The sequence below is a fragment of the Scyliorhinus torazame genome, chromosome 16 (assembly GCF_047496885.1).
Source record: "Scyliorhinus torazame isolate Kashiwa2021f chromosome 16, sScyTor2.1, whole genome shotgun sequence".
Lineage (NCBI taxonomy): Eukaryota > Metazoa > Chordata > Chondrichthyes > Carcharhiniformes > Scyliorhinidae > Scyliorhinus > Scyliorhinus torazame.
This window is the reverse complement of record NC_092722.1, coordinates 197414520-197432187: the sequence shown is the minus strand read 5'-3', so window position 1 is coordinate 197432187 and position 17668 is coordinate 197414520. Positions and strand designations below refer to the sequence as shown.

At 56.5% G+C, this 17668-nt stretch overlaps 1 protein-coding gene across 1 annotated transcript in view; it reads left to right on the top strand.

Moving 5' to 3' along the window:
- LOC140393370 (gamma-glutamyl hydrolase-like) overlaps nucleotides 1-17668 on the top strand; it is a 109749-nt gene that overhangs the window by 52110 nt on the left and 39971 nt on the right. The window contains exon 6 of the mRNA XM_072479752.1: nucleotides 7013-7151. Within this exon, the coding sequence (XP_072335853.1) occupies nucleotides 7013-7151 (139 nt within the window). The remainder of the gene's footprint in view (nucleotides 1-7012; nucleotides 7152-17668) is intronic.

Here is a 17668-nt window from a genome sequence, read left to right as displayed (position 1 = left end):
AGTGAGGCACTACCTCAGTACTGACCCTCTGACAGAGCAGCACTCCCTCAGCATTGACCGTCTGACAGTGCAGCACTCCCTCAGTACTGACCCTCTGACAGGGCAGCACTCCCTCAGTACTGACCCTCTGACAGTGCAGCACTCCCACAGTACTGACCCTCTGACAATGCAGTACTCCCTCAGTACTGACCCTCTGACAATGCAGCACTCCCTCAGTACTGACCCTCTGACAGGGCAGCACTCCCTCAGTACTGACCCTCTGACAGTGCAGCACTCCCACAGTACTGACCCTCTGACAATGCAGTACTCCCTCAGTACTGACCTTCTGACAATGCAGTACTCCCTCAGTACTGACCCTCTGACAGTGCGGCACTCCCTCAGTACTGACCCTCTGACAATGCAGCACTCCCTCAGTACTGACCCTCTGACAGGGCAGCACTCCCTCAGTACTGACCCTCTGACAGTGCAGCACTCCCACAGTACTGACCCTCTGACAGTGCAGCACTCCCACAGTACTGACCTTCTGACAATGCAGTACTCCCTCAGTACTGACCCTCTGACAGTGCGGCACTCCCTCAGTACTGACCCTCTGACAGTGCAGCACTCCCACAGTACTGACCTCCTGACAATGCAGTACTCCCTCAGTACTGACCCTCTGACAGTGCGGCACTCCCTCAGTACTGACCCTATGACAGTGCAGCATTCACTCAGTACTCACCCTCTGACAGTGCAGTACTCCCTCAGTACTGACCCTCTGACAGTGCAGCGCTCCCTCAGTACTGACCCTCTGACAGTGCAGCACTCCCTCAGTACTGAACCTCTGACAGTGCAGCGCTCCCTCAGCACTGACCCTCTCACAGTGCAGCACTCCCTCAGTACTGACCCTCTGACAGTGAGGCACTACCTCAGTATTGACCCTCTGACAGTGTAGCACTCCCTCAGCATTGACCGTCTGACAGTGAAGCACTCCCTCAGTACTGACCCTCTGACAGTGCAGCACTCCCTCAGTACTGACACTGGGACAGTGTGGCACTCCATCATTACTGACCCTCTGACAGTGCAGCACTCCCTCAGTACTGACCCTCTGACAATGCAGTACTCCCTCAGTACTGACCCTCTGACAGTGCGGCACTCCCTCAGTACTGACCCTCTGACAGTGCAGCACTCCCTCAGTACTGACCCTCTGACAGTGAGGCACTACCTCAGTACTGACCCTCTGACAGTGTAGCACTCCCTCAGCATTGACCGTCTGACAGTGAAGCACTCCCTCAATACTGACCCTCTGACAGTGCAGCACTCCCTCAGTACTGACCCTCTGACAGTCCAGCACTCCCTCAGTACTGACCCTCCGACAGTGCAGCACTCCCTCAGTACTGACCCTCTGACAGTGCAGCACTCCGTCAGTACTGACCCTCTGACTGTGCGGCACTCCCTCAGTACTCACCCTCTGACAGTGCAGCACTCCCTCAGTACTCACCCTCTGACAGTGCAGCACTCACTCAGCACTGACCCTCTGACAGTGCAGCACTCCCTCAGTATTGACACTGGGACAGTGCAGCATTCCCTCAGTACTGACCCTCTGACAGTGCAGCACTCCCTCAGTACTGACCCTCTGACAGTGCGGCACTCGCTCAGTACTGACCATATGACTGTGCAACACTCCCTCAGCATTGACCCTCTGACAGTGCAGCACTCCGTCAGTACTGACCTTCTGACAGTGCAGCACTCCCTCAGTACTGACCCTCTGACAGTGATGCACTCCCTCAGTACTGACCATCTGACAGTGCAGCACTCCCTCAGCATTGACCCTCTGACAGTGCAGCACTCCCTCAGTACTGACCCTCTGACAGTGCAGCACTCCCCCAGTACTGACCCTATGACAGTCCGGCACTCCCTCAGTACTGACCCTCTGACAGTGCGGCACTCCCTCAGTACTGACCCTCTGACAGTGCAGCACTCCCTCAGTGCTGACACTCTGACAGTGCAGCACTCCCTCAGTACTGACCCTCTGACAGTGCAGCACTCCCTCAGTACTGACCCTCTGGCAGTGCAGCACTCCCTCAATACTGACCCCCTGACAGTGCGGCGCTCCCTCAGCACTGACCCTCTGACAGTGCAGCACTCCCTCAGCACTGACCCTCTGACAGTGCAGCACTCCCTCAGTACTGACCCTCTGGCAGTGCAGCACTCCCCCAGTACTGACCCTCTGACAGTGCAGCACTCCCACAGTACTGACCCTCTGACAATGCAGTACTCCCTCAGTACTGACCCTCTGACAGTGCAGCACTCCCACAGTACTGACCTTCTGACAATGCAGTACTCCCTCAGTACTGACACTCTGACAGTGCGGCACTCCCTCAGTACTGACCCTCTGATAGTGCAGCACTCCCTCAGCGCTGACCCTCTGACAGTGCAGCACTCCCTCAGTACTGACCCTTTGACAACGCAGCACTCCCTCAGTACTGACCCTCTGACAGTGCAGCACTCCCTCAGTACTGACCCTGAGACAGTGCAGCACTCTCTCAGTACTGACCTTCTGACAGTGCAGCACTCCCTCAGTACTGACCCTCTGACAGTGCGGCACTCACTCAGTACTGACCCTCTGACATTGCAGCACTCCCTCAGTACTGACCCTCTGACAGTGCGGCACTCCGTCAGCATTGACCCTCTGACAGTGCAGCACTCCCTCAGTACTGACCCTCTGACAGTGCAGCACTTCCTCAGTACTGACCCTCTGACAGTGCAGCACTCCCCCAGTACGGACCCTCTGACAGTGCAGCACTCCTTCAGTACTGACCCTCTGACAATGCAGTACTCCCTCAGTAATGACCCTCTGACAATGCAGTACTCCCTCAGTACTGACCCTCTGACAGTGCGGCACTCCCTCAGTACTGACCCTCTGACAGTGCAGCACTCCCTCAGCATTGACCGTCTGACAGTGCAGCACTCCCTCAGTACTGACCATCTGACAGTGCAGCACTCCCTCAGTACTGACCCTCTGACAGTCCAGCAATCCCTCAGTACTGACCCTCCGACAGTGCAGCACTCCCTCAGCGCTGACCCTCTGACAGTGCAGCACTCCCTCAGTACTGACCCTTTGACAACGCAGCACTCCCTCAGTACTGACCCTCTGACAGTGCAGCACTCCCTCAGTACTGACCCTCTGACAGTGCAGCACTCCCTCAGTACTGACCCTTTGACAACGCAGCACTCCCTCAGTACTGACGCTCTGACAGTGCAGCACTCCCTCAGTACTGACCCTCTGACAGTGCAGCACTCCCTCAGTACTGACCCTCTGACAGTGCAGCACTCCCTCAGTACTGACCATCTGACAGTGCGGCACTCCCTCAGTACTGACCCTCTGACAGTGCGGCACTCCCTCAGTACTGACCCTCTGACAGTGCAGAACTCCCTCAGTACTGACCCTCTGACAGTGCAGCACTCCCTCAGTACTGACCCCCTGACAGTGCGGCACTCCCTCAGTACTGACCCTCTGACAGTGCAGCACTGACCCTCTGACAGTGCAGCACTCCCTCAGTACTGACATTCTGACAGTACAGCACTCCCTCAGTACTGACCCTCTGACAGTGCAGCACTCCCTCAGCACTGACCCTCTGACAATGCAGTACTCCCTCAGTACTGACCCTCTGACAGTGCGGCACTCCCTCAGTACTGACCCTCTGACAGTGCAGTACTGCCTCAGTACTGACCCTCTGACAGTGCGGCACTCCCTCAGTACTGACCCTTTGACAGTGCAGCACTCCCTCAGTACTGACCCTCTGACAGTGCAGCACTCCCTCAGTACTGACCCTCTGACAATGCAGTACTCCCTCAGTACTGACCCTCTGACAGTGCGGCACTCCCTCAGTACTGACCGTCTGACAGTGCAGCACTCCCTCAGTACTGACCCTCTGACAGTGAGGCACTACCTCAGTACTGACCCTCTGACAGAGCAGCACTCCCTCAGCATTGACCGTCTGACAGTGCAGCACTCCCTCAGTACTGACCCTCTGACAGGGCAGCACTCCCTCAGTACTGACCCTCTGACAGTGCAGCCCTCCCACAGTATTGACCCTCTGACAATGCAGTACTCCCTCAGTACTGACCCTCTGACAATGCAGCACTCCCTCAGTACTGACCCTCTGACAGGGCAGCACTCCCTCAGTACTGACCCTCTGACAGTGCAGCACTCCCACAGTACTGACCCACTGACAATGCAGTACTCCCTCAGTACTGACCCTCTGACAGTGCAGTACTCCCTCAGTACTGACCCTCTGACAGTGCGGCACTCCCTCAGTTCTGACCCTCTGACAATGCAGCACTCCCTCAGTACTGACCCTCTGACAGGGCAGCACTCCCTCAGTACTGACCCTCTGACAGTGCAGCACTCCCACAGTACTGACCCTCTGACAGTGCAGCACTCCCTCAGTACTGACCCTCTGACAATGCAGTACTCCCTCAGTACTGACCCTCTGACAGTGCGGCACTCCCTCAGTACTGACCCTCTGACAGTGCAGCACTCCCACAGTACTGACCTCCTGACAATGCAGTACTCCCTCAGTACTGACCCTCTGACAGTGCGGCACTCCCTCAGTACTGACCCTATGACAGTGCAGCATTCACTCAGTACTCACCCTCTGACAGTGCAGTACTCCCTCAGTACTGACCCTCTGACAGTGCAGCGCTCCCTCAGTACTGACCCTCTGACAGTGCAGCACTCCCTCAGTACTGAACCTCTGACAGTGCAGCGCTCCCTCAGCACTGACCCTCTGACAGTGCAGCACTCCCTCAGTACTGACCCTCTGACAGTGAGGCACTACCTCAGTACTGACCCTCTGACAGTGTAGCACTCCCTCAGCATTGACCGTCTGACAGTGAAGCACTCCCTCAGTACTGACCCTCTGACAGTGCAGCACTCCCTCAGTACTGACACTGGGACAGTGTGGCACTCCATCATTACTGACCCTCTGACAGTGCAGCACTCCCTCAGTACTGACCCTCTGACAATGCAGTACTCCCTCAGTACTGACCCTCTGACAGTGCGGCACTCCCTCAGTACTGACCCTCTGACAGTGCAGCACTCCCTCAGTACTGACCCTCTGACAGTGAGGCACTACCTCAGTACTGACCCTCTGACAGTGCAGCACTCCCTCAGTACTGACCCTCTGACAGTGCAGCACTCCCTCAGTACTGACCCTCTGACAGTCCAGCTCTCCCTCAGTACTGACCCTCTGACAGTGCGGCACTCCCTCAGTACTGACCCTCTGACAGTGCGGCACTCCCTCAATACTGACCCTCTGACAGTGCAGCACTCCCTCAGTACTGACCCTCTGACAGTCCAGCACTCCCTCAGTACTGACCCTCCGACAGTGCAGCACTCCCTCAGTACTGAGCCTCTGACAGTGCGGCACTCCCTCAGTACTCACCCTCTGACAGTGCAGCACTCCCTCAGTACTCACCCTCTGACAGTGCAGCACTCACTCAGCACTGACCCTCTGACAGTGCAGCACTCCCTCAGTATTGACACTGGGACAGTGCAGCATTCCCTCAGTACTGACCCTCTGACAGTGCAGCACTCCCTCAGTACTGACCCTCTGACAGTACGGCACTCGCTCAGTACTGACCATATGACTGTGCAACACTCCCTCAGCATTGACCCTCTGACAGTGCAGCACTCCGTCAGTACTGACCTTCTGACAGTGCAGCACTCCCTCAGTACTGACCCTCTGACAGTGATGCACTCCCTCAGTACTGACCATCTGACAGTGCAGCACTCCCTCAGCATTGACCCTCTGACAGTGCAGCACTCCCTCAGTACTGACCCTCTGACAGTGCAGCACTCCCTCAGTACTGACCCTCTGACAGTCCGGCACTCCCTCAGTACTGACCCTCTGACAGTGCGGCACTCCCTCAGTACTGACCCTCTGACAGTGCAGCACTCCCTCAGTACTGACCCTCTGGCAGTGCAGCACTCCCTCAATACTGACCCTCTGACAGTGCGGCGCTCCCTCAGCACTGACCCTCTGACAGTGCAGCACTCCCTCAGCACTGACCCTCTGACAGTGCAGCACTCCCTCAGTACTGACCCTCTGGCAGTGCAGCACTCCCCCAGTACTGACCCTCTGACAGTGCGGCACTCCCTCAGTACTGAACCTCTGACAGTGCAGCACTCCCTCAGTACTGACCCTCTGACAGTGCAGCACTCCCTCAGTACTGACCCTCTGACAGTGCCACAGTCCCTCAGTACTGACCCTCTGAGAGTGCAGCGTTCCCTCAGTACTGACCCTCTGACAGTGCGGCACTCCCTCAGTACTGACCCTCTGGCAGTGCAGCACTTCCTCAGTACTGACCCTCTGACAGTGCGGCACTCCCTCAGTACTGACCCTCTGACAGTGCAGCACTCCCTCAGTACTGACCCTCTGACAGTGCAGCACTCTCTCAGTACTGACCCTCTGACAGTGCGGCAGTCCCTCAGTACTGACCCTCTGAGAGTGCAGCGTTCCCTCAGTACTGACCCTCTGACAGTGCAGCACTCCCTCAGTACTGACCCTCTGACAGTGCGGCACTCCCTCAGTACTCACCCTCTGACAGTGCAGCACTCCCTCAGTACTGACCCTCTGACAGTGCAGCACTCTCTCAGTACTGACCCTCTGACAGTGCGGCAGTCCCTCAGTACTGACCCTCTGAGAGTGCAGCCTTCCCTCAGTACTGACCCTCTGACAGTGCGGCACTCCCTCAGTACTGACCCGCTGGCAGTGCAGCACTCCCTCAGTACTGACCCTCTGACAGTGCGGCACTCCCTCAGTACTGACCCGCTGGCAGTGCAGCACTCCCTCAGTACTGACCCTCTGACAGTGCAGTGCTCGCTCTTATCACAGTACACACTTTTACCTGCCTGAGCCCCCATTTCCCTGGAACACATGTATTTCTTGGAGCAATGCTGTCATTCTGAGGTTTGTGATTGTGTTTGGTGTGGTGTGATTTCCAACGAGATTCTGTCTGATTTTTGCAGGTTTGTGAGCAGGGTGATTATTTCCCAATCTGGGGGACGTGTATGGGACAGCAGCTGCTGACGGCTTTGACAGCTGGAGAGGATCTGCTCACCCCCACTGATAGCTGCAACGTGGCATTGACACTGGAATTTACCCAGGGTACGGGCACAAAGAGAGCCTGATCTTCAATCCCCGGTGTTCCCCGGGGAGACCGGAGCGAGACCGGAGCGAGACCGGATTGAGACCGGATTGAGACCGGAGTGAGAACGGAGTGAGACCGGAGTGAGAACGGAGTGAGACTGGAGTGAGAATGGAGTGAGAATGGAGTGAGACTGGAGTGAGACTGGAGTGAGACCGGAGTGAGACTGGAGTGAGACTGGAGTGAGACTGGAGTGAGACCGGATTGAGAATGGAGTGAGACTAGAGGAGTGAGACTGGAGTGAGACCGGAGTGAGACTGGAGTGAGAATGGAGTGAGACTGGAGTGAGAATGGAGTGAGACCGGAGTGAGACCGGAGTGAGACTGGAGCGAGACCGGAGTGAGAATGGAGTGAGACTGGAGTGAGACCGGAGTGAGACTGGAGTGAGACTGGAGCGAGACCGGAGTGAGAATGGAGTGAGACTGGAGTGAGACTGGAGTGAGACCGGAGTGAGACCGGAGCGAGACCGGAGTGAGACTGGAGTGAGACTGGAGTGAGACTGGAGTGAGACTGGAGTGAGACCGGAGTTAGACTGGAGTGAGACAGGAGTGAGACTGGAGTGAGACCGGAGTGAGAATGGAGTGAGACCGGAGTGAGACTGGAGCGAGACCGGAGTGAGAATGGAGTGAGACCGGGGTGAGACTGGAGCGATACCTGAGTGAGAATGGAGTGAGACTGGAGTGATACCGGAGTGAGACTGGAGTGAGACTGGAGTGAGACCGGAGTGAGACTGGAGTGAGACTAGAGCGAGACCGGAGTGAGAATGGAGTGAGACCGGAGTGAGACCGGAGTGAGACCGGAGTGAGACTGGAGTGAGACTAGAGTGAGACTAGAGTGAGACTGGAGTGAGACTGGAATGAGACTGGAGTGAGAATGGAGCGAGACCGGAGTCAGACTGGAGTGAGACCGGAGTGAGACCGGAGTGAGACTGGAGTGAGACCGGAGTGAGACTGGAGTGAGACCGGAGTGAGACTGGAGTGAGACTGGAATGAGACTGGAGTGAGAATGGAGCGAGACCGGAGTCAGACTGGAGTGAGACCGGAGTGAGACTGGAGTGAGACTGGAGTGAGACCGGAGTGAGACTGGAGTGAGACCGGAGTGAGACCGGAGTGAGACTGGAGTGAGACCGGAGTGAGACTGGAGTGAGACTAGAGTGAGACTAGAGTGAAACTGGAGTGAGACTGGAGTGAGACTAGAGTGAGACTGGAGTGAGACTGGAGTGAGACTGGAGTGAGAAAGGAGCGAGACCGGAGTGAGAATGGAGTGAGACCGGAGTGAGACTGGAGTGAGACTGGAGTGAGACTGGAGTGAGAATGGAGCGAGACCGGAGTGAGAATGGAGTGAGACCGGAGTGAGACCGGAGTGAGACCGGAGTGAGACTAGAGTGAGACTGGAGTGAGACTGGAGTAAGACTGGAGTGAGACTAGAGTGAGGCGGGAGTGAGACCGGAGTGAGACTGGAGTGAGATTGGAGTGAGATTGGAGTGAGACCGGAGTGAGACCGGAGCGAGACCGGAGTGAGAATGGAGTGAGACCGGAGTGAGACCGTAGTGAGACTGGAGTGAGACCGGAGTGAGACCGGAGTGAGACCGGAGCGAGACCGGAGTGAGACTGGAGTGAGATTGGAGTGAGGCCGGGGTGATACTGGAGTGAGATTGGAGTGAGACTGGAGTGAGACCGGAGTGAGACCGGAGCGAGACCGGAGTGAGACCGGAGTGAGACCGGAGTGAGACTGGAGTGAGACCGGAGCGAGACCGGAGTGAGGCGGGAGTGAGACCGGAGTGAGACTGGAGTGAGATTGGAGTGAGATTGGAGTGAGACTGGAGTGAGACCGGAGTGAGACTGGAGTGAGACTGGAGTAAGACTGGAGTGAGATTGGAGTGAGACAGGAGTGAGACTGGAGTGAGACTGGAGTGAGACCGGAGTGAGAATGGAGAGAGACTGGAGTGAGAATGGAGTGTGAATGGAGTGAGACCGGAGCGAGACCGGAGTGAAACTGGAGTGAGATTGGAGTGAGACTGGAGTGAGACAGGAGTGAGACTGGAGTGAGACCGGAGTGAGACCGGAGTGAGACTGGAGTGAGATTGGAGTGAGACTGGAGTGAGACAGGAGTGAGACTGGAGTGAGACTGGAGTGAGAAAGGAGCGAGACCGGAGTGAGAATGGAGTGAGACCGGAGTGAGACTGGAGTGAGACTGGAGTGAGACTGGAGTGAGACTGGAGTGAGAATGGAGCGAGACCGGAGTGAGAATGGAGTGAGACCGGAGTGAGACCGGAGTGAGACCGGAGTGAGACTGGAGTGAGACTAGAGAGAGACTAGAGTGAGACTGGAGTGAGACTGGAGTGAGACCGGAGTGAGACTGGAGTGAGACTAGAGAGAGACTAGAGTGAGACTGGAGTGAGACCGGAGCGAGACCGGAGTGAGAATGGAGTGAGACCGGAGTGAGAACCGGAGTGAGACTGGAGTGAGACTGGAGTGAGACTGGAGTGAGACCGGAGTCAGACCGGAGTGAGACCGGAGCGAGACCGGAGTGAGACTGGAGTGAGATTGGAGTGAGGCCGGGGTGAGACTGGAGTGAGATTGGAGTGAGACTGGAGTGAGACCGGAGTGAGACCGGAGCGAGACCGGAGTGAGACCGGAGTGAGACCGGAGTGAGACTGGAGTGAGACCGGAGCGAGACCGGAGTGAGGCGGGAGTGAGACCGGAGTGAGACTGGAGTGAGATTGGAGTGAGACTGGAGTGAGACCGGAGTGAGACTGGAGTGAGACTGGAGTAAGACTGGAGTGAGATTGGAGTGAGACAGGAGTGAGACTGGAGTGAGACTGGAGTGAGACCGGAGTGAGAATGGAGAGAGACTGGAGTGAGAATGGAGTGTGAATGGAGTGAGACCGGAGCGAGACCGGAGTGAGACTGGAGTGAGATTGGAGTGAGACTGGAGTGAGACAGGAGTGAGACTGGAGTGAGACCGGAGTGAGACCGGAGTGAGACTGGAGTGAGACTGGAGTGAGATTGGAGTGAGACTGGAGTGAGACTGGAGTGAGACAGGAGTGAGACAGGAGTGAGACTGGAGTGAGACCGGAGTGAGACCGGAGTGAGACCGGAGTGAGACTGGAGTGAGACTGGAGTGAGACTGGAGTGAGACTGGAGTGAGACCGGAGTGAGAATGGAGTGAGAATGGAGTGAGAATGGAGTGAGACCGGAGTGAGACCGGAGTGAGACCGGAGTGAGACTGGAGTGAGATTGGAGTGAGCCTGGAGTGAGACAGGAGTGAGACTGGAGTGAGACCGGAGTGAGACCGGAGTGAGACCGGAGTGAGACTGGAGTGAGACTGGAGTGAGACCGGAGTGAGAATGGAGTGAGAATGGAGTGAGACCGGAGTGAGACCGGAGTGAGACCGGAGTGAGACCGGAGTGAGACCGGAGTGAGACTGGAGTGTGAATGGAGTGAGACCGGAGTGAGACTGGAGTGTGAATGGATTGAGACTGGAGTGTGAATGGAGTGAGACCGGAGTGAGACTGGAGTGAGACTGGAGTGAGACTGGAGTGAGACTGAAGTGAGACTGGAGTGAGATTGGAGTGAGAATGGAGAGAGACTGGAGTGAGAATGGAGTGTGAATGGAGTGAGACCGGAGCGAGACCGGAGTGAGACTGGAGTGAGACTGGAGTGTGAATGGAGTGAGACCGGAGTGAGACCGGAGTGAGACTGGAGTGAGACTGGAGTGAGACAGGAGTGAGACTGGAGTGAGACCGGAGTGAGACTGGAGTGAGACCGGAGTGAGACTGGAGTGAGACCGGAGCGAGACCGGAGTGAGACTGGAGTGAGATTGGAGTGAGACTGGAGTGAGACAGGAGTGAGACTGGAGTGAGACCGGAGTGAGACCGGAGTGAGACTGGAGTGAGACTGGAGTGAGATTGGAGTGAGACTGGAGTGAGACTGGAGTGAGACAGGAGTGAGACAGGAGTGAGACTGGAGTGAGACCGGAGTGAGACCGGAGTGAGACCGGAGTGAGACTGGAGTGAGACTGGAGTGAGACTGGAGTGAGACTGGAGTGAGACCGGAGTGAGAATGGAGTGAGAATGGAGTGAGAATGGAGTGAGACCGGAGTGAGACCGGAGTGAGACCGGAGTGAGACTGGAGTGAGATTGGAGTGAGCCTGGAGTGAGACAGGAGTGAGACTGGAGTGAGACCGGAGTGAGACCGGAGTGAGACCGGAGTGAGACTGGAGTGAGACTGGAGTGAGACCGGAGTGAGAATGGAGTGAGAATGGAGTGAGACCGGAGTGAGACCGGAGTGAGACCGGAGTGAGACCGGAGTGAGACCGGAGTGAGACTGGAGTGTGAATGGAGTGAGACCGGAGTGAGACTGGAGTGTGAATGGATTGAGACTGGAGTGTGAATGGAGTGAGACCGGAGTGAGACTGGAGTGAGACTGGAGTGAGACTGGAGTGAGACTGGAGTGAGACTGAAGTGAGACTGGAGTGAGATTGGAGTGAGAATGGAGAGAGACTGGAGTGAGAATGGAGTGTGAATGGAGTGAGACCGGAGCGAGACCGGAGTGAGACTGGAGTGAGACTGGAGTGTGAATGGAGTGAGACCGGAGTGAGACCGGAGTGAGACTGGAGTGAGACTGGAGTGAGACAGGAGTGAGACTGGAGTGAGACCGGAGTGAGACTGGAGTGAGACCGGAGTGAGACTGGAGTGAGACTGGAGTGAGACCGGAGTGAGAATGGAGTGAGACCGGAGTGAGACCGGAGTGAGACTGGAGTGAGACTGGAGTGAGACCGGAGTGAGACCGGAGTGAGACTGGAGTGTGAATGGAGTGAGACCGGAGTGAGACTGGAGTGTGAATGGATTGAGACTGGAGTGTGAATAGAGTGAGACCGGAGTGAGACCGGAGTGAGACCGGAGTGAGACTGGAGTGAGACTGGAGTGAGACCGGAGTAAGACCGGAGTGAGACTGGAGTGAGACTGGAGTGAGACCGGAGTGAGAATGGAGTGAGAATGGAGTGAGACCGGAGTGAGACCGGAGTGAGACCGGAGTGAGACTGGAGTGAGACTGGAGTGAGACCGGAGTGAGACCGGAGTGAGACCGGAGTGAGACTGGAGTGAGACCGGAGTGAGACCGGAGTGAGACCGGAGTGAGACTGGAGTGAGACTGGAGTGAGACCGGAGTGAGACCGGAGTGAGACCGGAGTGAGACTGGACTGAGAATGGAGTGAGAATGGAGTGAGACCGGAGTGAGACCGGAGTGAGACTGGAGTGAGACTGGAGTGAGACCGGAGTGAGACCGGAGTGAGACTGGAGTGTGAATGGAGTGAGACCGGAGTGAGATTGGAGTGAGAATGGAGAGAGACTGGAGTGAGAATGGAGTGAGAATGGAGTGAGACCGGAGTGAGCCTGGAGTGAGATTGGAGTGAGAATGGAGTGAGAATGGAGTGAGACTGGAGTGTGACTGGAGTGAGAGTGGAGTGAGAATGGAGTGAGACTGGAGTGAGAATGGAGTGAGACTGGAGTGTGACTGGAGTGAGAGTGGAGTGAGAATGGAGTGAGACTGGAGTGAGCCTGGAGTGAGATTGGAGTGAGACTGTAGTGAGACTGGAGTGTGACTGGAGTGAGAGTGGAGTGAGAATGGAGTGAGACTGGAGTGAGCCTGGAGTGAGACTGGAGTGAGACTGGAGTGAGACCGGAGTGAGACTGGAGTGAGTCTGGAGTGAGACTGGAGTGAGACCGGAATGAGACCGGAGTGAGACCGGAGTGAGAATGGAGTGAGACTGGAGAGAGAATGGAGTGAGAATGGAGTGAGACTGGAGAGAGAATGGAGTGAGACTGGAATGAGACCGGAGTGAGAGTGGAGTGAGAATGGAGTGAGACTGGAGTGAGACTGGAGTGAGCCTGGAGTGAGACTGGAGTGAGACCGGAGTGAGACCGGAGTGAGACCGGAGTGAGACTGGAGTGAGATTGGAGTGAGACTGGAGTGAGACCGGAGTGAGACCGGAGTGAGACCGGAGTGAGACCGGAGTGAGACCGGAGTGAGACTGGAGTGAGACTGGAGTGAGACCGGAGTGAGATTGGAGTGAGACTGGAGTGAGACTGGAGTGAGACTGGAGTGAGACCGGAGTGAGACTGGAGTGAGACCAGAGTGAGACTGGAGTGAGACTGGAGTGAGACCGGAGTGAGATTGGAGTGAGAATGGAGAGAGACTGGAGTGAGAATGGAGTGAGACTGGAGTGTGACTGGAGTGAGAGTGGAGTTAGAATGGAGTGAGACTGGAGTGAGCCTGGAGTGAGATTGGAGTGAGACTGGAGTGAGACTGGAGTGAGACTGGAGTGTGACTGGAGTGAGAGTGGAGTGAGAATGGAGTGAGACTGGAGTGAGCCTGGAGTGAGACTGGAGTGAGACTGGAGTGAGACCGGAGTGAGACTGGAGTGAGTCTGGAGTGAGACTGGAGTGAGACCGGAGTGAGACCTGAGCGAGACTGGAGCGAGAATGGAGTGAGAATGGAGTGAGACTGGAGCGAGAATGGAGTGAGAATGGAGTGAGACTGGAGAGAGAATGGAGTGAGACCGGAGTGAGACAGGAGTGAGACCGGAGTGAGACTGGAGTGAGACCGGAGTGAGACTGGAATGAGACCGGAGTGAGAGTGGAGTGAGAATGGAGTGAGACTGGAGTGAGCCTGGAGTGAGACTGGAGTGAGACCGGAGTGAGACCGGAGTGAGACCGGAGTGAGACTGGAGTGAGATTGGAGTGAGACTGGAGTGAGACCGGAGTGAGACCGGAGTGAGACCGGAGCGAGACTGGAGTGAGACTGGAGTGAGACTGGAGTGAGACTGGAGTGAGACTGGAGTGAGAACGGAGTGAGATTGGAGTGAGACTGGAGTGAGACTGGAGTGAGACTGGAGTGAGATTGGAGTGAGACCGGAGTGAGACCGGAGTGAGACCGGAGTGAGAATGGAGTGAGACTGGAGTGAGACTGGAGTGAGATTGGAGTGAGACCGGAGTGAGACCGGAGTGAGACTGGAGTGAGACTGGAGTGAGATTGGAGTGAGATTGGAGTGAGACCGGAGTGAGACCGGAGTGAGACCGGAGTGAGAATGGAGTGAGACTGGAGTGAGACTGGAGTGAGATTGGAGTGAGACCGGAGTGAGACCGGAGTGAGACCGGAGTGAGACCGGAGTGAGAATGGAGTGAGACTGGAGTGAGACTGGAGTGAGATTGGTGTGAGACCGGAGTGAGACTGGAGTGAGACTGGAGTGAGACCGGAGTGAGACTGGAGTGAGACCGGAGTGAGACTGGAGTGAGACTGGAGAGAGACTGGAGTGAGACCGGAGTGAGACTGGAGTGAGACTGGAGTGAGACCGGAGTGAGACTGGAGTGAGACTGGAGAGAGACTGGAGTGAGACTGGAGTGAGACCGGAGTGAGACCGGAGTGAGACCGGAGTGAGACTGGAGTGAGACTGGAGAGAGACTGGAGTGAGACTGGAGTGAGACCGGAGTGAGACTGGAGTGAGACTGGAGTGAGACCGGAGTGAGACTGGAGTGAGACTGGAGTGAGACCGGAGTGAGACCGGAGTGAGACTGGAGTGAGACTGGAGTGTGACTGGAGTGAGACTGGAGTGAGACTGGAGTGAGACAGGAGTGAGACCGGAGTGAGACTGGAGTGAGACTGGAGTGAGACCGGAGTGAGACTGGAGTGAGACTGGAGTGAGACCGGAGTGAGACTGGAGTGAGACTGGAGTGAGACTGGAGTGAGACCGGAGTGAGACCGGAGTGAGACCGGAGTGAGACTGGAGTGAGACTGGAGTGAGACTGGAGTGAGACTGGAGTGAGACTGGAGTGAGACTGGAGTGAGACTGGAGTGAGACCGGAGAGAGACCGGAGTGAGACCGGAGTGAGAACGGAGTGAGATTGGAGTGAGACTGGAGTGAGACTGGAGTGAGACTGGAGTGAGATTGGAGTGAGACCGGAGTGAGACCGGAGTGAGAATGGAGTGAGACTGGAGTGAGACTGGAGTGAGATTGGAGTGAGACCGGAGTGAGAATGGAGTGAGACTGGAGTGAGACTGGAGTGAGATTGGAGTGAGACCGGAGTGAGACCGGAGTGAGACCGGAGTGAGAATGGAGTGAGACTGGAGTGAGATTGGAGTGAGACCGGAGTGAGACCGGAGTGAGACCGTTGTGAGAATGGAGTGAGACTGGAGTGAGACTGGAGTGAGATTGGAGTGAGACCGGAGTGAGACCGGAGTGAGACTGGAGTGAGACCGGAGTGAGACTGGAGTGAGACCGGAGTGAGACTGGAGTGAGACTGGAGAGAGACTGGAGTGAGACCGGAGTGAGACTGGAGTGAGACTGGAGTGAGACCGGAGTGAGACTGGAGTGAGACTGGAGAGAGACTGGAGTGAGACTGGAGTGAGACCGGAGTGAGACCGGAGTGAGACCGGAGTGAGACCGGAGTGAGACTGGAGTGAGACTGGAGAGAGACTGGAGAGAGACTGGAGTGAGACTGGAGTGAGACCGGAGTGAGACTGGAGTGAGACTGGAGTGAGACCGGAGTGAGACTGGAGTGAGACTGGAGTGAGACCGGAGTGAGACTGGAGTGAGACTGTAGTGTGACTGGAGTGAGACTGGAGTGAGACTGGAGTGAGACCGGAGTGAGACCGGAGTGAGACCGGAGTGAGACTGGAGTGAGACCGGAGTGAGACTGGAGTGAGACCGGAGTGAGACCGGAGTGAGACTGGAGTGAGACTGGAGTGAGACCGGAGTGAGACCGGAGTGAGACTGGAGTGAGACTGGAGTGAGACTGGAGTGAGACTGGAGTGAGACCGGAGTGAGACCGGAGTGAGATTGGAGTGAGACTGGAGTGAGACTGGAGTGTGACTGGAGTGTGACTGGAGTGAGACTGGAGTGAGACCGGAGTGAGACTGGAGTGAGACCGGAGTGAGACTGGAGTGAGACTGGAGCGAGACCGGAGTGAGACCGGAGTGAGACCGGAGTGAGACTGGAGTGAGACCGGAGTGAGACCGGAGTGAGACTGGAGTGAGACTGGAGTGAGACTGGAGAGAGACTGGAGTGAGACCGGAGTGAGACTGGAGTGAGACTGGAGTGAGACTGGAGTGAGACTGGAGTGAGACTGGAGTGAGACTGGAGTGAGACTGGAGTGAGACCGGAGTGAGAATGGAGTGAGACTGGAGTGAGACTGGAATGAGACTGGAGTGAGAATGGAGCGAGACCGGATTCAGACTGGAGTGAGACCGGAGTGAGACCGGAGTGAGACTGGAGTGAGACCGGAGTGAGACTGGAGTGAGACCGGAGTGAGACTGGAGTGAGACTGGAATGAGACTGGAGTGAGAATGGAGCGAGACCGGAGTCAGACTGGAGTGAGACCGGAGTGAGACTGGAGTGAGACTGGAGTGAGACCGGAGTGAGACTGGAGTGAGACCGGAGTGAGACCGGAGTGAGACTGGAGTGAGACCGGAGTGAGACTGGAGTGAGACTAGAGTGAGACTAGAGTGAAACTGGAGTGAGACTGGAGTGAGACTGGAGTGAGACTAGAGTGAGACTAGAGTGAGACTAGAGTGAGACTGGAGTGAGACTGGAGTGAGACTGGAGTGAGAAAGGAGCGAGACCGGAGTGAGAATGGAGTGAGACCGGAGTGAGACTGGAGTGAGACTGGAGTGAGACTGGAGTGAGACTGGAGTGAGAATGGAGCGAGACCGGAGTGAGAATGGAGTGAGACCGGAGTGAGACCGGAGTGAGACCGGAGTGAGACCGGAGTGAGACTGGAGTGAGACTAGAGAGAGACTAGAGTGAGACTGGAGTGAGACTGGAGTAAGACAGGAGTGAGACTAGAGTGAGGCGGGAGTGAGACCGGAGTGAGACTGGAGTGAGATTGGAGTGAGATTGGAGTGAGACCGGAGTGAGACCGGAGTGAGACCGGAGTGAGAATGGAGTGAGACCGGAGTGAGACCGGAGTGAGACCGTAGTGAGACTGGAGTGAGACCGGAGTGAGACCGGAGCGAGACCGGAGCGAGACTGGAGTGAGATTGGAGTGAGGCCGGGGTGAGACTGGAGTGAGATTGGAGTGAGACTGGAGTGAGACCGGAGCGAGACCGGAGCGAGACCGGAGTGAGACCGGAGTGAGACCGGAGTGAGACTGGAGTGAGACCGGAGCGAGACCGGAGTGAGGCGGGAGTGAGACCGGAGTGAGACTGGAGTGAGATTGGAGTGAGATTGGAGTGAGACTGGAGTGAGACCGGAGTGAGACTGGAGTGAGACTGGAGTAAGACTGGAGTGAGATTGGAGTGAGACAGGAGTGAGACTGGAGTGAGACTGGAGTGAGACCGGAGTGAGAATGGAGAGAGACTGGAGTGAGAATGGAGTGTGAATGGAGTGAGACCGGAGCGAGACCGGAGTGAAACTGGAGTGAGATTGGAGTGAGACTGGAGTGAGACAGGAGTGAGACTGGAGTGAGACCGGAGTGAGA